Source organism: Macrotis lagotis, chromosome 8, assembly GCF_037893015.1.
Source record: "Macrotis lagotis isolate mMagLag1 chromosome 8, bilby.v1.9.chrom.fasta, whole genome shotgun sequence".
Classification (NCBI taxonomy): domain Eukaryota; kingdom Metazoa; phylum Chordata; class Mammalia; order Peramelemorphia; family Peramelidae; genus Macrotis; species Macrotis lagotis.
In genome coordinates this window covers 111805111-111826970 of record NC_133665.1, presented here as the reverse complement: position 1 = coordinate 111826970, position 21860 = coordinate 111805111, and the positions used below count along the sequence as shown (strand labels likewise).

Genomic DNA, 21860 nt, shown 5'->3' with positions numbered 1-21860 from the left:
TCATCATTCTAGTGTAGGACCTAATCAACTCACACCTGGACTACTGAAATAGATGCTATGGGTCTACCTGCCCCAAGTCTCTTCCCATTCCAAACCATCCTCCAGTCAGCCATTGAACAAAGTATCCTAAAGCACAAGTCTGACCATCTTAACCCTCCTTACTCAATAGATTTCAATAATAACTAATGATTAAAATGCTTGTTCACTTAACTGTTTCAAATATATTTTAATTCTATTTCACAAAATAATTTTTTAATCTGTATATACAAGTTTGTGCAACTTGATAATGAAATTAAAAGGGACATGTAAGATATATAATTTTAATCAAATTAAGCTAAAATAATGTGAAGGTTTTTTCACATTAACTAAGTTGTATTGTTCTATGATGGCTTGTGGAAGAATGAATGGTAAGGTTGAAAGATAAAAGACTCAAAGGAATAGTCTACATTTTCCCCTTTGAAATGAGCTGCCAATAGTATAGAATTTCAGTTATATTGAATTTATCAACTGAATGTAGTTTTACAGACTATACTGGTCTTTTCTTTTACATAATGTAAGGATGTCTTGAGATAATTAGAGAAATAAGGTAGAAATAAGCTGAAATATTCTTAAAGGGTGGGAAGGAAGCTTGTTATTAACTAATTAAAGGTTATTAATTAGATAAAGCTGTAATAACCACAAATGGAATGGTATGAAAATGGACTATTTTTAGTGATATCAAACTAAATTGAAGCCTTGTGAAACTGAATTATTTTGGTGTTGGGTGGATGTGAGTGGGTGGATGTATGTATATCTTTCACATTGAAGACCCTTCTAATTCATTGATCTAACAGTTCTAAACTTTCCAATACCTATTACCTATCTATGTCTAGCTTCTCAGCCAAGATGGTTATACTTTAGCCATTACTTGAAATTTAATCCAAATGTATTATCTCATATTCTCTTTGACTACAATGGCCTATCTATTCTACTTCTCCTACTCTTTCCATATTTGTTTGTTGAGCTCATCATATGATGTAGTCCCTTTGTTCCTCCTTATTCTCCTAAACTTATCCTGGGTTCAAGTCTCATCCTGCCCCTGGTGGAAATTTGCAGGTATATAAAAAGAACACCTAGAGGTTCCAATTGTGAACCTCTTGCCTTCAATTTCTTACCCTGATGTCATGGTCCTCTTTGAGAATGAAGGACAAACAACAACCCTTTCCTGTCAACCCTTCACACCTGGACATCTCCTACAAATCTGCTGACTCTGCTTCTATTTTCAAGTGCTTATAAGCTGATGGGAGATAACTCCAAACCATCTTGACTGGGATTTCTACTTAAGCTTTCTAACTACAATATAACTATGGATGAGGTCACCTCCAACAGCCCGTTACTTTGTAAAATGGGAATGATAATACACTATATACTTTACTGAGAGTGAAATAATTGCTTTGTGAACCTTCTAGTGCTGCTAAAGAAACAACACAGCTCTTACTATCATCAGAGCTGCTGATCCATCAGAGTTGCAGGGCTCCAAATTAAATAATTTCTGGTTTTGATAATTAACAAGACATTAGACAAATGTTTATTTCTGTGGGTGAACAAAAATTCCCCAATATGAGTATATTGACTCCTGTAACTCTCCTTTTACAAATCCATGTAAAAGTACACTTGTATTGGGCCAATGTCTTCCAACACATAAATCCCTCCATATATTTAGGTAGCCTTTTCAAAGTTTTAAACATCTCCCTACCTCTTCCCTTCTCCTTCCACTTTCCCCCCTCCCTTTTTTCCTTTTTTCCTACCTTAGTACATTCCCAAGACTATAGGGTCACATGATTAATATGGGAATGTGTCAAAATAATTGTACATAAATAACCTATATCAGATTACTTGCTATCATGGGGAAGGAGTAGGGAAGGGAGATAAGTAGAAAAACATGGAACTCAAAAACTTACAAAAAGATTTATGCTGAAAACTAACTTTTCATGTATTTGAAAAAATAAAATAACATTTAAAAAAAGACTAAAATAGAGTTGCCAACTTCCTCCCCAATTTCCATCCATTACATTACTGAGAAGGCTGAGGCTTTTCTGATATGAATTTTCTCAACTATAATAATAATAATATAATAATAATAATAATAATAATAATAATAATAGTTTTCTGATATGTCTGATTCTTTCTTGACCCTGTTTGGGATTTTCTTGTCAAAAATACTGGAGTAGTTTGCCATTTTCTTCTCCAACAATAATAAAAGCAACTATTTATATAACTTTTACTATGTACTGGACACTGTACTGATCACTTCACAATTATTACCTCATTGATTCTCACAACAATTCTAGGAGACTGGCACTCCCATTTTACAGATGAAGAAACTGGGGCAAACAGAAGCCAAATTTTTCACCTATCATGTCCCTCCTCCCTTCTTTTTGACAAAGCTAACCCCTTCCAACTTGTACTCTCTATCTTATCCTATTCCTCTGACTCATGAACTTTCTCCAACAGTTATTCCCCTCTTTCATGTATCTTCAGTCTTTCCCTCTCTATAATGTCTTTCCCTTCAACCACAAGTCTCTATCCTAAAAAAAATACTTTCTCTTAATCCTGTTTCCCCTCAAGCTATTGTCCTATAATTTTCCTGCCTTCCAATACTGAATAACTAGAGAGGTCTATCCTTAATGGCTTTGCTTCCTTAATAGTCACTCACTTCTCAACCTTTTAACACTTAGTTCTCATCCCATAATTCTAATGGATGTAGAGGACTACAGCGAAGTGTGCAATCCATAATCTGGGCCTGGTATTAGCTGGGATCCCTATTTGTGGTACATGCTCTAAGAGTGCTTCATTACATTTCTCCATGAACCCTGAAGACCTATGCAATGCTAGATAAGGACCCTGAGAATGGAGGGAGTATCCAACTTGGGAAGAAGATGTGCCTGAAAGTACTATACACAGTTATGCAGGTTCAGAGACCAGTACTGAGTTAGACAAATCTTGTACCCAGGACGTGGGAAAATAGCGCACAGAGGTCTGTGACCAGATCAAAGGGTACAATTCTCACAAGCTTGCATTGTTGATTACACACCTTTTACGGTTTTTATCTTTAAATATTCTGACTCTCTGGACAATAAATGGATTGCTCTCTTGCATTACCCGCCTGCCTGCTGTGTCTTTTCTCTATTCAGTTTCTCACCGAGGTGGGGGGGGGCGGCAGGTCTTCCCCCACAAATGGATATTAAAGACACTCAAAAAAGGTCTAGAAAGTCAAACTTAGGGGCGGCTAGGTAGTGTAGGGGATAAAGTACCAGCCTTGGAGTCAGGAGTACCTGGGTTCAAATCCGGTCTCAGACACTTAATAATTACCTAGCTGTGTGGCCTTGGGCAAGCCACTTAACCTCATTTGCCTTGCAAAAACCTAAAAAAAAAGGTCAAACAATTAAATTTAAATTTAATAAGAATAAATAACATATTGCATTGCATAGCACACATTACTGTTTACAAAATATATTATATACGTTATCTCATTTGGCCCCAGATGCTATTATTATTTTCATTTTATAGATGGGAAGATGATAGACATGGAGATTAAATAATTCACCCATGGTCATAGTGTTTGAGGAAGGATTCAAAACCAGGTTGATCTTCCTAACTCAAAGTCCAAGGCTCAATCCATTATACCACATACTGCCTATCAAGGTATATATTTTGGGTGAAGAAATCAGCTTCAAATCAGGAAAGGAGAGCTACAGATAAAAATATAATTAATGTGAAAAATTAATGGTTTTTAGAAGACCACAAGCTCAATAGAAGACCACAAGCTAATCCAGCTAAATTAAGAAATGTATAATGTTCAGGGAAGAGAAATGACAACTTCACTGTAATCTGACTCTGACCATACTACTTGTGAACAGAATTGTCTTCAAATCTAGGTTCCATATTTTAGAAAGCACATTGACCACATGGAGCATGTTCAGAGGAGGGTGATGATGGTGAGAAGCTGAAGACCATGCTATTAAGCGTTTGGTTGAAGGAATTAGAGGGTGTTTATCCTGTAGAAGAGAAAACTTAGGGAGATATGGAGTAATTAATCTTATCTGTTATGCAGCAATATGACATAGTTTTTCAATATGACAACTTTTTTGGACACAGGTCCATGACCTCAATTATAATGGCAAGAACTCACCTTAGTCCAGTTTGATAGTTGCTAACAAAGGTTAACAGGTGGCATTATGATGCAATATTAGTGTTGTTCTTTTTTTGAAATTCCAGATCATTTTTTTTTTTGCTTTTAAATTCCTATGGCAGTATGTTGCTGTACAGTTATCAGGACACTGCTTGTGCCATTTCAGGATACCAAGGTACTGTGATAGATCTAGGCTTTATACTACTTGAAATAACTCTCCCCAGATGACTTGACCTGAAACTCAGGTGCGTCTATTTCAAGTGTGTTATATGTAAATGAAAATTATATGAGGTCCATCCTACACATGGGACTGGTGAATTCTTCAACCCATCAAATTTGGAGACAGGATATCCACACAGTGTCTTTAAAAGAGCAAGTCAAGAAAAGTTGTGTTCACTTACATCTTTGCTTGAAATTGCTTAGGTGAGTTTTTAAATTCCCAATCATTCATTACGTCAGATATAAGAATGCTTCTTGGGGTAGTCTCTTATGAGTGTATGTTTAGGGGAAGTTTGAAAAAAAATTTTCATAGACATACTCAGCATCATCAGAGTCCAGATCTCACCAAGGGTTGACTACTTTAAAAATCTGACTAGTTTGTTTCCCTAGTTCTTTTTTGCTACTCAAAGACGAAGTAGAATCACTTCACTAAATATCTACTTACTAGGCAAAAAAATCAGATCATTTTCTCTGAGATGCTAAACCTTTTGAGAGTAAACTCTAGGTAGATACAAATTCACATACTAGAAATTACAGTAGATTTAGAAATTCAAGTATTTCCACACATTAATTTTTCCCATTTCAGAGGTATAGTCAGCTATGTCATAAAGCATTATATGCTTATATATGTCATAAAGCATTATATATCCTAATGCACTGCAAAAATTGCAAAATAAAAACTACAGAATTTATAAGGAAAATGGGATTGAGATATATAATACTCAAAAACATCAGTGACACATTAAAAAGGAACCTAACAAATGGTAGCACAATTTTATATATGCTATTGGTTTAGCCTACCAAAGTCTGACTATAGATGATTCTTTCAACTTGGAGAAATTAATGAGTTGCTGGGGTTAACAATTAAGAAAAAAATAGCAAAATAAAAACTTGTAGGATTATACCCTGGGGAAATGGAGTAACTGGTAGATGTTTGAGATATGTGTTTTGTGTGCCTTTTTGCCTACTCAACATTTCATTTCAGTTGAATACAGTATTCTGAATTTTCAGTGTTTCTCAAGGACATTTCCACATAAGCAAATCCAAAATTCATATCATGCTCAAATGGTTCCCAAATATATCAATTTTGGAGCAAACTCAGATTTTCAAAACAAGCATTATATCAGAACACATTGAAGATCTATGATGACACTGTTGATTGCCTGCCTTGGCTCCAAAACATGTGGCCAGCTTCAACATATCATCAGTGTCAAAGGAATCTCTGCCACTATTATAAATAAATGTACTATCCTTTACTGGATAGGATAGGTGGCATAGTGGATAGAATGCTGGGCCTAAAGTCCCAACTTACTGAGTTTAAATCTGACTTCCGATTCTCACTAGATATGTGACCTAGGCAAGTCATTTAAACCTACTTGCCTCAACTTATCAGTAAAATGAGCTGAAGAAGGAAATGACAAACCACTCCAATATCTTTGCTAAGAAAACCCCAAATGAGGTCACAAAGAGTCAAACATTATTGAAAAAACAACACAATTGAATGATAATTATTGTTTTTGTCATCCCTCACTTGAATTTTATTGACCCAACACTAATATTCTTGCATAGAGTAAAATAAGATCATCAATGACATTTGAAAACTCATGAAAAACAGGAGAGGCACATACTACTAGGACACAGGAGACACTGCAGTGATGTAAATATAAGGCTATCTTATGATTGATATTAAGAGAATAAAAGTCTACAGAGATTTACTATCTTATGATTGATATTAAGAGAATAAAAGTCTACAGAGCTAAGCCAATGAGTTTAACTATCACTTCCCTATTATTGGAAGCTATATTCCTTTTAATACCATCTAAGATCAGATTAGCATTTTTAGTTGATCTATACTGAACTCAAAGTCCAACAACTCTGGAACATCTTTTACTTATGAAGTTGATTTTGTTGTACCCAAGTACAAAACTTCACATTTATCCTTACTGAATTTCATCTTATTAGATTCAGATCTTCCCAGATATAAATTTGATGAGCATAACCATCAATGCAATTATCCAAGTCTCTAATAAAAATGTTAAACAGTACAAGGCTAAGCACAGATACCTAAGCATTTCACTGCAGTGGGCACTCCTGCCTTGCTGATGTTGAAATGAAATTAAGTAATTGTTGTGTACAATCATTCAGACAGTTCTGAATCTATCTGATAGAATTACTGAATAACCCATATCTCTCTTCAGTTGCTCCACAAGAATAGTATGAGATACTTTATTAAAAGCATTGCTAAAATGTAGGTAAGCTATTTGAACAACATTCCCTTCTTCCACTATGAAAAAGAAAAAGAAATGACTGATTCCATAATGAAATTACTCTGGTCCAAGAAGTAATCCTATAAGAGGCAGATTTGCCAAAGTTTTTGCAAAATTCATTTCTGAAAATTCAATTTACAAAAATAGAAATGTCTATGTAAAAAAGTTATTTTATCTAACCTAAATTATCCATTTGATCTTATGTGATTCCTCTCATTTGCTTGCTTAATCATGAATTCGTCTATCAATGGGTCTGAAGGGTAATTTCTTTCTTGTTCCTCTAATTTATTATATGAGGAAGGCAGAGAAAGGAAAGAGAATAAGTATTTATATATCAGAATTTGCTAAGAATTTTTTACAAATATCTCATTTAATCCTCACAACATTAGGAGATAGGTACTATAATTAAGGCTGATGCAAACACCCCCATTCTTCTGGGGAGATGAGAAGAAATGAACATGTATATGAATAGATAGATGCAAAATATAGACAGAGGCTAAAGATGACTTGGATGTGGGGGACACTTAACATTTAGGGAAATTAGAAAAGTCTGCTCTAGATGATGAACCTTAAACTTAGCTTGAAGGAATAGAGATATTTTAAGGGAAGGTGGTAAGGAAGGAGTTTTGTTCTCATTTGATGTCCATCTCCAAATAAGTGTGGCTGATAATTTTTCACAGTTCTGCCTCACTCAAATCATTATCATTGGTCCTCTTGGGAAAAGGACAAATAACAAATATCCCCACTTTGTAAAATCTATTTTAGCTGCTTAGCTGGTTAAATACTACTAGGACACAGGAGATACTGCAGTGATGTAAATATAAGAAAGATATACTATCTTATGATTGATATTAAGAGAACACACAGGAATAATATTAGAGAACTCTGTTCAGGGATATTCCTACAGCTTTTTGTAATTAATGCTTTATTTTTCCAATTACTTGTTCTGAAAGTTTTTCAACATTCATCCACATGTATATATATATTTTTAAATTACATAATTTCCTTCCTTTCGACCTCCCTTCAGCGATGAACAATCAGGTGAATTAATATACATACACATTTGTGTTTAAGATGTTTACAGAATTAGGATTAAGGAAAAAAGAAAGAAAACCATGAGATAGCAAAGAAATACATAAGAGAAATTTTTTAAAAGTGGACATTCCTAGAACTTTGAGAGGGGAAAATTTATGCTTCTCAAGGTCCAGGTGCTTGGGAGAACCAATCCATCAGTGGCAGTGAGAAAGTATTCTCAAAGTTTATAAAGGCAACAAGGCAAGACTCAAGACAAAGAGCAATTATAGTAAACTATATATATATATACACACACACACACACATATATATATATATATATATATATATATATATATATATATACACACCTTGATTAATAATTCAATTAGCTCTCCCCTATGCAAACTAGGTCTACTACTTATATAAAACCAGTAATTTAGGATTTACCTAGCCCCTGTCTTGAGTGTTCTTTTTCTTTTTGCACAAATGATGTATTTTTTATATATTACTAAAATATTCTTGTTTAAGAGTAAACATAATACCCCTTCCCCCAAAAAATATAGACCCTCATGAGCAATAAAGAGAAAATAAAAATTAAAAATAAAAATAAATGTGCTTCAGTCTGTGTTCCAACACCACCTACTCTGTCATGGGTGGATCACATTCTTTATGGATCACATTCTTTAGGATAAGTCCATCACAAAAACTACTTCCATATTTTTCCACCTTTGCCATTGCCCCTCCATTCATACCTCCCCACTACCACATACTTAAAGTGTTTTTATGTAAGGTACTACAAAAAGGAGACAACACAACTTTGGAGACAAACTTGCTGTACTGGATTTGGTAATAAGGACTTGAACTTGAATAGTGGTCAGTGGGAATTAGACAAGGCTAATTGAAAACAGTGAATTGCCATTCATCCTTCATATTGCCCCTGAATCCTGGCTGTCTAATATAGAGAGAACTGGCTCCCTGAACCTGTAGTCATGGACTCAAAGATGACTAATCCATCCTCATTGCCTTCCCCCTTACCCCCAGCTCAAATCCCCCAGTAGTGGTACCCTTTGAACAGTTTCAACGACTTTTCACTAGTTACAAGAAAAAAAAATGGTACTAAAAAGAGATGGATTTTTAAGAGTTTTCTTTGGGGGGGGGGCAATGGGGTTGAGTTATTTGTCCAGGACTGTTTCTAGGGCTGGATTTGAATTGTGGCACTCAACTCGGCTGTTCCTAAGATTAAGGGAAAGACTATACAAGTCACCTTGGAAGACAGAAGAGGAATGATTTGAAGTATAGCAAAAGAGGTAATTTTCTTTTTTTTAATTAGATTTTTTTTTCAAGGAAATGGGGTTAAGTGGCTTGCCCAAGGCCACACAGCTAGGTAAATTGTTAGTTGTCTGAGGCCAGATTTGAAGCCAGGTACTCCTGACTCCAGGGCCGGTGCTCTATCCACTGCGCCACCTAGCCGCCCAAGAGGTAATTTTCATCTTCAGTTTCTAGTGCTTAGAAGCCAAGTGGTAGTCTTATCAATGACCAAATCTGCTCTTGGGATGGGGAAGCAGGTATGGCACAAGGGGAGTGAATAAGGAAACTGAACAGTGTTATTCTGAGTTTTAATCTCTTTTAATAAGAGTTTATAGGATGGGGGGTGGAAGAGATGGAAGACCCAGAGTAAAGGAAGTGGCTAGACTTGCTGGGCGCTCATGAAGGGTGCATGAGCTGGGGCTTATTTGGTCTTCACTGCCTGGATATTAGAATTTCCTCCGCGGTTGCGGCTACTCTGACCCTTGTTCACCGACTGCAGGAGCTCCGAATGGATGCGGGGCAAGACTCCACCCTGCGAGATGGTGACATCTCCAAAGAGTTGGTTGAGCTCAGCATCATTACGCACAGCCAGCTGCACGTGCCGGGGCGCGATGCGGCTCTTCTGGTTGTCCCGGGCAGCGTTGCCGGCCAGCTCCAGGATCTCGGCGGTCAGGTACTCCAACACAGCAGCCAGGAAAACGGGGGCCCCAGAAGCCAACCGCTGGGCATAGTGGCCCTGGCGCAGAAAGCGGTCCACGCGGCTCACAGGGAACTGTAGCTGGGCTCTTGAGGAGCGTGATCGGGTTCGGGCACGCGGTTGCGAAGGTCCTGGGTGGCTCCGTTTCTCAGACATGGTGCTATCCTGAGCTCTGCTAGCATCCCCAACTGGTCCAAGAGCCTTTGAAACTTTTCATGCTGGCGGAGTCCTTTATACTCACTGACTATTTCAATTGGTCAGAAGGGAGCCAATCAGGAGCTTGGGCCCTTTATGGCACGGACTCCCCACCCTTAGCTGGTTATGATGTCATCAACTTCTCCTTTTCTGTCAACCTTTCCTACTAGAGCCCTTGCCTGAAACTGTGTGTAAGGTCACTACCTATGCAACCCATTGATTAGTTTTTCCTTTCAGTGAACTAGAGTCAAAAAAGCAAGCATATTTAAAAATTCATTTTCAGATTTGTAAGCAAATTCACATACAAAATACTTCAAGAAATTATTTAATTTGTAAGTTCCCTTAATGGCTAAAGATTGTCAGAAAAGAGTTTTCAAATCTCCCTGAAAACCTGATTTTCTATATAAAGCATAGGTGCTTGGACAAGTTTGCAGGCAAAACAAATACTCTGGCCAGACAGAGACATATTTCTGAAATGACACCTATGTGAAACTTTAAAGAGGGTTCACATCTACACAATTCTACATCTGAATTTTTAAAATTTAAAATATAACTGTTTATATGTCTATACATGTATGCATGTGTATATACATTTATGTATATGATACACTAAAAAAAGTATGTATAAGCTAATAAAAAAACACTATGAGCCAGTGTGGATCCATTAATAAGATAGTCCTGGGGAATACATCTTGATGGGGAAGAAGGTAAAGATATCATTCAAGATTAGGAAATATAGGAAATATAGGAGTCATATGGAGATTCCCTTTGGAACAGTGACTGTTTCAAAATAATAATAATACCCTCTCTCATGTTCACATTGTATATATATATATATATATATACACACATACATACATACATACATACATAATGTAAAGGTTTTGGTTTTTTGCTGCAGGATCTCATTAGAATGTGAGCTCATTAAGGATAGAAACAATGTTTTTGCCCTTCCGTATAATTCTAGCACTTAGTATAGTGTCTGGAAACATAGTAAATATAGGAAATATAGGAGTCATATGGAGATTCCCTTTGGAATAGTGACTGTTTCAAAATAATAATAATAATATCCTCTCTCATGTTCACATTGTACATATACATATACATATACATATACATATACATATACATATACATATACATATACATATACATATACATATACATATACATATACATACATAATGTAAAGGTTTTGGTTTTTTGTTGCAGGATCTCATTAGAATGTGAGCTCATTAAGGATAGAAACAATGTTTTTTGCCCTTCCCTATAATTGCAGCACTTAGTATAGTGTCTGGAAACATAGTAAATACTCAATAAATACTTGTTGACTGACTCTTTAAAAAGGTTATGCCAAATTAACCTCATTTTTTAATTGGGTTTTCAAATTGATATTTTATTTTTCCAAATACTTGTTATGAAAGTTTTTCACATTCATCCATATGCATATGATTATTTTTAAATAATAATTTCCTTCCACCCTCCCTTCTCACCATCCTCCCCTCAATGGTAAAATTAAGTGAACATTGTACATACATATTTGTGTTAAACATGTTTACAGTTTAGTCATTTGGGTCCCATTTGATGCCATAAATATGATATACATATTTCAGCAAGACATAGTTGTGTTATGTCTTGTGGCAAAAACTGAGAGACATGGGCTGATGCTGCAACAGTTGAGTCATAGTCCTTGATAATTGGTGAAAATTGACTCCTCCTAGCCACCCCAACCACCTGAGCCTATAAACTTCCTGCCATGCAGCCTACTACCCTTTCCATCTCTTGCCTTCAGAATAGCTATTAAGTCAGCCTGCCCTTTGCTCTCATCAGAGGAGAGGAAACAGCATATACTCAATGGGGTATAGACATCTGTAGTAAGGAGGAGAGAAAGGGGACAGGGGGAAGGGGGGGGAATGTGAATTATGGAGGAGAGGATGGACCATGGGGAGAGAATGAGCAGATATAACACATTTTCTTTTTTACTTCTTGCAAGGGGCTGGGATTGGATGGCCTGGCCAGGACCATAGGGCTGGGTGGAGGCTGGGTAAGGGGTGGTATGTGGGCTGGGGCCTCTTGGCCCCAGGGCTGGGGATGAGAGGAGAGAGAAAATATAGTTCATGATAGTAGAGAAGTATGAATGAAGGGAGTTGCGATCAGCAATGGCAACGGTGGAAAAATATGGAAATAATTTTTGTGATGGACTTATCCTAAAGAATGTGATCCACCCACGACAGAGCTGGTGGTGTTGGAACAGACTGAAGCACATTTTTTATTATTATTATTTTCTGGGGGGGTGTTGCAAGGCGGATGGGACTGGGTGGCTTGCCTGGGGCCACACAGCTGGGTGATTGTTGGGTGCCTGAGGCCGGATTTGGACCTGTGTGCTCCTGGCTCAAGGGCCAGTAATCTGTCTGCCACCCAGCCACCCCTATTATTATTATTACTATTTTATTTTATTTTGGGTCTTTTTCTTTTTTTGGTTTTTGTAGGGCAATTGGGTTAGGGTGGCTTACATAGGGTCACATGGCTGGGTGATTGTTGGGTGTCTGGGGGCAGATTTGGGCTTGGGTGCTCCTGGCTCCAGGGCTGGTGCTCGATCCACTGCGTCACCTGGCCATACCTACAATTATTATTATTATTATTTTTAATTTTAATTTTTTTCTCCCCTTTACTTTATCACTTATGTGGGCCTATATTTTCTTGGGGGGGAGGGGGTATTATGTTTACTCTTTTTTTTTTTTTTTTTTTTTTAGGTTTTTGCAAGGCAAATGGGGTTAAGCGTCTTGCCCAAGGCCACACAGCTAGGTAATTATTAAGTGTCTGAGACCAGTTTTGAACCCAGGTACTCCTGACTCCAGGGCCGGTGCTTTATCCACTGCCTCACCTAGCCGCCCCTATGTTTACTCTTAAACAAGAATATTTTAGTAATGTATAAAAAAACATTATTTGTACAAAATAAGAATAAATAAATTTTTTTTAAAAAGTCAGCTTACCATTACGTCTGAAAGACCATGTCATCTGATTGCCCTATGGCTCCACTTCTCATCCCAATGACTTCATCCTTTCGTGATTACCACTTCCCAAATGTCTTTCCATTAGAATGTAAGCTCTTTGAGGACAGGTTATCTTTTGAACATATATCTCCAATGTTTAGCATGGAGTCTGGCATATAAGCACTTAATAAATGCTTTATTCTTTTCTTTCATTGAGTAATGATTAGAATCCTGGATGATCTCTAAATGGTCAACCAGCTATTGATACAACTAGCCAACACTGTTATCAACATTACTTCCCATATGCTTATTTGTATATAAGTTGTTGCTCTTCCTCCCAATTAAAAAGTAAATTCTTAGATGGCAGAATTATTTTGTTTTAAATCTTTGTATCCTCTGCATCTAAACCTAGTATATTTTAAAATGCTGCTTGAAGTCAGTGTTAGGCACACTCAAAAGGTTTGTGAATGATGATGTCTAAGTCAGAGAAATAAAGTACTGAAATAATATCCATCTTTCTATGTCTTTTTTTTTAGGTTTGGGAATGCTTGGGAGAGAGGATCATGATCATCTCATAGTATCCATGGGATTAAGGAGCAGTGCAATATGCGGCAACATGATGTGGCAAAAACTGAAAGACATGGGCTGATGCTGGAACAGTTAAGTAGAATCATAGTCCTTGATAATTGGTGAAAATTGACTCCTCCTAGCCACCCCCAACCACCTGAGCCTATAAACTTCCTGCCATGAAGCCTACTACCCTTTCCATCTCTTGCTGTCAGAATAGCTATTAAGTCAGCCTGCCCTTTGCTCTCATCAGAGGTGGCTAGGAGAGGACACCTTTTCCCACACCAACCTTCTTAGGCAAAGCTTGTTTGAATACCTTTTCTCCTCAGAAAACATGACTAGAATGTAACTAATGGCAAACAAAGTTGTAATCTATTCAATCTTAAGATTAACACTTATAAAATAATTTGTCCTGATAGTAGGATGAGTATCTGGTGAGCCAAGAAGTAAGAAATCCACTCCACCAGCCAGTGCTATAACTTGACTTCTGTGACAAACCTCAGGGTTCAAGGTATTCTTAATGTTTGAGTTTCTATCTGGCAGGAGCGAGGCTGAGTGATAGATCAAGCCTGTATTATTATTGCTGTTACTTACTGTACTTTAAGGGCAAACTGGAAAGACTAAAAACCATTTTTATTAAATATGGTTTACTTTAATCATTTTTGATTGCACACTAAAAGATACTTGGAAGTACAATTTCTTGTGTGTAGCCTTGTAAATCTAGTTGTCAAAAATATGTTTTTTCTTTTAACTTTTACAAAAGATTTTGGGCCCTCCCCTTCTCCCAAGATAACACTAACTTTTGTCAAGGTCCTCCTCAGTATATTTATTTGTATCCAAACCAAGGAGAATTCTGAGATAGCTGCCATTCCCCAATGCCACTGATGTCAATATATGTAACATCATACTTAGGTTAATTATGAGAACCAGTGCCCCCAAGACAATAGACATAAGATGCTAATAAAGACCAGAGCCGAAATAATGAGGATGGAAAGGACTATTACAAGCTAGACTTCTATGCTCTAGCCAACTTAAACTCAGAAAAGATTATCCCTAAGCTCAAATATGAATGGACCTTGAAGCCAACTAGTGTTCATAAGTCTTCAGGTATACTTGAAAAGGATGTTGTCAGAGGTAGTGCTTTTTCACTACAGAAGAGTCATTCAGCCTCAAATTGTGCTTCTGCTAAAGATTTAAACTACAACCTCAACAAAACAGGGGTATTTGCTTTAGCAAAGAGAAAGTTGATCTAGACTAGAAGAAACTTCACGGTGGGGGGGGGCGGGGGGGGGGGACCAAGATGGCGACAAGAAGGGATCGAGTCTTAGGAGCTCTCTGATAAAACTCATCAGCTAAGGACTCTAACTAAACTTTCCAGAGACAGAACCCACAAAGGGACCCAGTGAGGCAGTTCTCCTACTCAAGGTAACCTGGAAAAGAGCAGAAAGGCTCTGCTCCCGGGATCAGAGAGGCAGCCTGCCAGAGGGGTGGCCCACCAGAGCCGAAGAACTTCAGCCTCCTGGAGGCAGCCCCAGGGCGCTGGGAGCCTCAGCTCACAGCAGCGGGGGAGTCTCCTGAGCTGCACCCCGGGGAGCACCGGGCACAAAGTGGCGGAACAGTGGGGGGGACCTCTGCCAGAGCAAGCACATGGAGCCCAGCCCCCAGGGCACACAGGGAGCCACATGGTCTTTCTGCAGCCCAGAGCTGGAAACAGAAGCGGGCAGAGCCGGTAAGCAGGAGCCTCCAGGGCATGAGCCCATTGAGCTGAGGGAGGGGAATGAAGAGAAACTGCCAGCTCTGTCCTCTGCCCCTGGAACAGGACTCTGGGGCTCTGACCACATTCAGATCCTGATAGCAGTCTAGGCCCCCCCACATAGAACAGCTGGGCCCCCCCACCTCAGCCCCATGGCAGAGGGAGGTGCTTATGGTCATTCACAGACCAGGAGGGAGGACAGAGCCTCACACACTGAGACCCTTGTGGGAGTGTCCCGAAAGCTCAAGAAACACCCCAAACCAGGCCCAGGCTGGGAAAATGAGCAAGCAGAGAAACAAAAGGAAGACTATTGAGAAATATTTTGCAAATGAGCCCAAGAAGGACCAAAATACTCAGTCTGAAGATGAGGAAGCACAAGCTCCTGCATCTAAAGACTCCAAGAAAAAACAGAAATTGGGCTCAGGCTATGACAGAGCTCAAAAAAGACTTTGAAAATGAAATGAGGGAGTTGGAAGAAAAACTGGGAAAATAAAGGAGAGAGATGCAGGAAAAACATGAAAATGAAGTCAGCAGCTTAGTCAAGGAAATCCAAAAAAATGCTGAAGAAAATAGCATGCTAAAAACCAGCTTAGGTCAAATGGATAAAACAGTTCAAAAAGTTATTGAGGAGAAGAATGCTTTAAAAAGCAAAATTGGCCAGATGGAAAAAGAGATAAGAAAAACTCTCTGAGGAGAACAAATCCTTCAGACAAAGAATAGAATTCAGGGAGATTAATGAATTTACCAGAAATCAGGAATCAATATTTCAAAACCAAAAAAATGAAAAATTAGAAGAAAATGTGAAATATCTCATTGAAAAAACAACTGATATGGAAAACAGACTTAGGAAAGATAATTTAAAAATTATTGGAATACCTGAAAGTCATGATCAGGAAAAGAGCCTTGACATCGTTTTCAAAAAATTACTACAGGAAAATTGCCCTGATATTCTAGAAGCAGAGGGCAAAATAGAAATGGAGAGAATCCACCGATCCCCCAGATAAAGAGATCCCAAAAAACCAACCCCCAGGAATATTATAGCCAAGTTCCAGAACTCCCAAGTCAAAGAGAAAATATTACAAGCAGCCAGGACACAGTTCAAATATCGTGGAGCTGCAGTCAGGATCACACAGGACTTGGCAGCAACTATATTGGAAGCTCGTAGGGCTTGGAATACAATATACCGGAAGGCAAAAGAGCTTAGAATGCAGCCAAGAATGAACTACCCAGCAAGGCTGAGTGTCCTCTTCCAGGGAAAAAGATGGACGTTCAATGAACCAGGGGAATTTTAAAGGTTCCTTTTGCAATGTCCAGAGCGGAACAGAAGGTTTGATCTTCAGATACAGGACTCAGGTGAAGCATGGAGATTGGAGGAGAGGGGGGAAATATAAGGGACTTAATGAGGATGAACTGCATGCATTCCTGCATAGAAAAATGACACTGATAATACTCATATGAACCTTCTCAGTTAATAGAGCAGGTAGAGAGAGCTTTTATAATTGAAGCACAGGAGAAAGCTGAATTCGAAGATAAAATATGGTATAAAAATGGAGTCAATAGAAAAAAAGGGGAATGGAATGGGAGAAAGAAAAAGGAGAGGGGGAATAGTCCAAGATATTTCACATAATAAGATTTTTTTTTTATTACAATGAGCTATTGCAATGATATGGAAGGGGGGAGGCAAGGAGGAATGAGGGAAGCTTTGCTCTCATCAGAGATGGCTAGGAGAGGAAACAGCATATATACTCAATGGGGCATAGACATCTGGAGTAAGAAGGAGGGGGGAGCAGGGGGAAGGGGTGGGGATGTGAATACAGGAGGAGAGGATGGACCATGGGGGGAGAGTGGTCAGATATAACACATTTTCTTTCTTACTTCTTGCAAGGGGCTGGGATTGGAAGGCCTGCCCAGGACCACAGGGCCAGGTGGATTCTGGGCCTAAGGGGTGGTATGGGGGCTCAGGGCTTCTTGGCCCCAGGACCAGGGATCTGTCTGCTGAGCCAGTCAACGACCCTACAGCAGAGTCAGAGTGAAAAGAGAGAGAAAACAGAGTACATGGTAGTGGAGAAATAAGAAAGGAGGGAGTTGCGATCAGCAATGGCAATGGTGGAAAAATATGGAAGTAACTTTAGTGATGGACTTATCATAAAGAATGAGATCCACCCATGAAAGAGTTGTTGGTGTTGGAACAAAGACTGAAGCACATTTTTTGTTATTATTATTTGGGGGAGGGTGCAGGGCAAGTGGGGCTGGATGGCCTGCCTGGGGCCACATAGCAGGGTGATCTTTGGGTGTCTGGGGCTGGATTCGGACCCGGTGCTCCTGGCTCGAGGGCCAATGCTCTGTCTGCCACCCAGCCACCCCTACTATTATTACTATTTTATTTTATTCTGGGTCTTTTTTCTTCTTTTTTCTTTTTTCTTTTTGGTTTTTGCAGGGCAGTGGGGATCGGGTGGCTTGCATGTCACACGGCTGGGTGATTGTTGGGTTTACGAAGCTAGATGTGGGCTCGGGTGCTCGTGGCTCCAGGGGTGGTGCTTCGTCCATTGTGCCACCTGGCCATACCTACAATTATTACTATTATTTTTTTTAATTTTAATTTTTTTCTCTCCCCTTTACTTTTTTTGCCCAAGCAAGTCTATCTATATTCATGGGGGAGGAGGGGTATTTTGTTTACTTGTAAACAAGAATATTTTATTAATGTAAAAAAAACATTTGTACAAAATGAGAATAAAAAATAAATTAAAAAACATTAAATTAAATTTTAAAAATTAAATTAAATTTTAAAAAAAGAAACTTCACGGGTCCAAAGCAATATACCTGTCATCTGGAAGGATCCAAGGGTGTTGAGAGAAACTTCTTACTCCAAGCACTTCAAATAATCCAAGATTCAAGCTACAAGTAATTTTTTGACCTTAGACCTTAGAGATCACCTAGTACAAATCCCTCATTTTGAAAGTGAGGAGATTGAGACCCAGAGAGGATTCAAATAATTTAGGTTTCTTTTTTTTTTTTGGCAAGGCAATGGAGTTAACCTTGCTCAAGGTCACAGAGCTGGGTAATTATTGTGTCTGAGGTCAAATTTGAACTCAGGTCCTCCTGACTCCAGGGACAATTCTCTATCCACTGTGTCACCTAGTTGCCCCTCAAATGACTTGTGTTAAAGAACACACAGATAAAATATCAGAGTAGGCTCCAAAATCTAGAGCTCTTTCCACCACACTGGACTGCTCAGTTAAAAGTCAAATAATGCTGAACCCTGTTGCTGTTGTTCGGTTGTATCCAAATCTTGGTGACCATGTGTTCTGTGCTGTCCATGGGGTTTCTCGGCAAAGTTTCTGAAATGGTTTGCCAGTTACTTCTCTGGCTCATTTCACAGTTAAAAAAAACTAAAGCAAACAGGGTTAAGTGGCTTGCCCAGGGTCACAGAGCTGGTAAGCATCTGAGGATAGATTTGAACTTAGGAAGATGAGTCTTCCTGACTCCAGACCACACACTTTACCCAGTTTATCCTAGCAACTCCATTTCCCATAAACTGGCATTATGAGTTTTGTTAGCTAGCATTAATCATTCCCTCAGAACCTGATAACAATTAATTGCACTGGAATCACTGAAGCTGAGGGTCACTATCATTAAGCTGCCTTCAATTACAGAAGATGTCCAGTTTGAAAGTTAGTCAGAGGGGCAGAGCCAAGATGGCAACATGAAGGGATCCAGTCTTAGGAGCTCTGATAAAAACTCACAAACTAAGGACTCTAACTAAACTTTCGAGAGACAGAACCCACAAAGGGACCCAGTGAGGCAGTTCTCCTACTCAAGGTAACCTGGAAAAGAGCAGAAAGGCTCTGCTCCCTGGGATTGGAGAGGCAACCTGCCAGAGGGGTGGCCCGCCAGAGCCAAAGAACTTCAGCCTCCCGGAGGCAGCCCCAGGGTGCTGGGGAGCCTCAGCTCACAGCAGCAGGGGAGTCTCCTGAGCTGCACCCCGGGGAGCACCGGGCACAAAGTAGGGGAATAGTGGGGGACCTCTGCCAGAGCGAGCACGTGGAGCCCAGCCCCCAGGGCACACAGGGAGCAGCTTGGTCTTTCAGCAGCCCAGAGCCAGAAACAGAAGCAGGCGGAGCAGGTAAGCAGGAGCCCCCAGGGCATGAGCCCACTGAGCTGAGGGAGGGGAGTGAAGAGAACTTGCTGAGCTCTGTCCTCTGCCTCTGGAACAGGACTCTGGGGCTCTGAACACATTCAGATACTGATTGCAGTCTAGGCCCCCCATAGAACAGCACAGCCCCCTCCACCTCAGCCCCGTGGCAGAGGGAGGTGTTTATGGTCATTCACAGACCAGGAGGGAGGACAGAACCTCGCACACTGAGACCCTTGTGGGAGTGTCCCAAAAGCTCAGGAAGCACCCCAAAAAAACAGGCTTAGGCTGGGAAAATGAACAAGCAAAGAAACAAGAGGAAGACCATTGAGAAATATTTTGCAAATGAGCCCAAGAAGGATCAAAATACTCAGTCTGAAGATGAGGAAGATGAGGAAGCACAAGCTCCTGCATCCAAGAAAAACAGAAATTGGGCTCAGGCTATGATAGAGCTCAAAAAAAGACTTTGAAAATCAAATGAGGGAGTTGGAAGAAAAACTGGGAAAAGAAAGGAGAGAGATGCAGGAAAAACATGAAAATGAAGTCAGCAGCTTAGTCAAGGAAATCTAAAAAAATACTGAAGAAAATAGCATGCTAAAAAATAGCTTAGGTCAAATGGATAAAACAGTTCAAAAAGTTATTGAGAAGAATGCTTTAAAAAGCAAAATTTGTGAGATGGAAAAAGAGATAAGAAAACTCTCTGAGGAGAACAAATCTTTCAGACAAAGAATAGAATTCAGGGAGATTGATGAATTTACCAGAAATCAGGAATCAATACTTCAAAACCAAAAAAATGAAAAATTAGAAGAAAATGTGAAATATCTCATTGAAAAAACAACTGATATGGAAAACAGACTTAGGAAAGATAATTTAAAAATTATTGGAATACCTGAAAGTCATGATCAGGAAAAGAGCCTTGACATCATTTTCAAAGAATTACTACAGGAAAATTGCCCTGATATTCTAGAAGCAGAGGGCAAAATAGAAATGGAGAGAATCCACTGATCCCCCTGAGAAAGAGATCCCCAAAATAACAAACCCCAGGAATATTATAGCCAAGTTCCAGAACTCCCAAGTCAAAGAGAAAATATTACAAGCAGCCAGGACACAGTTCAAATATCGTGGAGCTGCAGTCAGGATCACACAGGACTTGGCAGCAACTATATTGGAAGCTCGTAGGGCTTGGAATACAATATACCGGAAGGCAAAAGAGCTTAGAATGCAGCCAAGAATGAACTACCCAGCAAGGCTGAGTGTCCTCTTCCAGGGAAAAAGATGGACTTTCAATGAACCAGGGGAATTTCAAAGGTTCCTTTTGCAATGGCCAGAGCGGAACAGAAGGTTTGATCTTCAGATACAGGACTGAAGCATGGAGATTGGAGGAGAGGGGGGAAATATGAGGGACTTAATGAGGATGAACTGCATGTATAGAAAAATGATACTGATAATATTCATATGATCCATCTCAGTTAATAGAGCAGGTAGAGGGAGCTTTTATAGTTGAAGCACAGGAGAAAGCTGAATTCGAAGATAAAATATGGTGTAAAAATGGAGTCAATAGGAAAAAAAGGGAAATGGAATGGGAGAAAGAAAAAGGAGAGGGGGAATAGTCCAAGATATTTCACATAATAAGATTTTTTTTTATTACAATGAGCTATTGCAATGATATGGAAGGGGGGAGGCAAGGGGGAATGAGGGAACCTTTGCTCTCATCAGAGATGGCTAGGAGAGGAAACAGCAAATATACTCAATGGGGAATAGGCATCTTGAAATAAGAAGGAGTGGAGGACAGGGGGAAGGGGTGGGGATGTGAATAAAGGAGGAGAGGATGGACCATGGGGGGAGAGTGGTCAGATATAACACATTTTCTTTTTTATTTCTTGCAAGGGGCTGGGATTGGATGGCCTGCCTAGGACCATAGGGCCAGGTGGATTCTGGGCCTAAGGGGTGGTATGGGGGCTCAGGGCTTCTTGGCCCCAGGACCAGGGATCTGTCTGCTGCGACACTCAGTGACCCTACAGCAGAGTCAGAGTGAAAGGAGAAAGAAAATATAGTACGTGGTAGTGGAGAAATACGAAAGGAGAGAGTTGCGATCAGCAATGGCAATGGTGGAAAAATATGGAAGTAACTTTTGTGATGGACTTATCATAAAAGAATGTGATCCACCCAGAACAGAGTTGATGGTGTTGGAACAAAGACTGAAGCACATTTTTTGTTATTATTATTTGGGGGAGGGTGCAGGGCAAGTGGGGCTGGATGGCCTACCTGGGGCCACATAGCAGGGTGATCTTTGGGTGTCTGGGGCCAGATTCGGACCCAGGTGCTCCTGGCTCAAGGGCCAATGCTCTGTCTGCCACCCAGCCACCCCTACTATTATTACTATTTTATTTTATTCTGGGTCCTTTTTTTTTCTTCTTCTTTTTGGTTTTTGCAGGGCAGTGGGGATAGGGTGGCTTTCATGTCACATGGCTGGGTGATTATTGGGTTTATGAGGCTAGATATGGACTCGGGTGCTTGTGGCTCCAGGGCTGGTGCTTCGTCC

The 21860-nt window shown here is 39.6% G+C and overlaps 1 protein-coding gene across 1 annotated transcript; it reads right to left on the bottom strand.

Moving 5' to 3' along the window:
* Positions 1–9277: 9277 nt before the first annotated feature.
* Positions 9278–9924, bottom strand: LOC141496095 (histone H2A-like). Its single transcript, XM_074198228.1, has one exon. It carries the CDS (start codon positions 9832–9834, stop codon positions 9403–9405), a length of 432 nt encoding a protein of 143 aa, XP_074054329.1. The 5' UTR covers positions 9835–9924; the 3' UTR covers positions 9278–9402.
* Positions 9925–21860: the final 11936 nt, after the last annotated feature.

Coding starts and splice junctions, on each gene's coding strand:
- LOC141496095 (XM_074198228.1), bottom strand. CDS start 9,834: ATGTCTGAGAAACGGAGCCACCCAGGACCTTCGCAACCGCGTGCCCGA.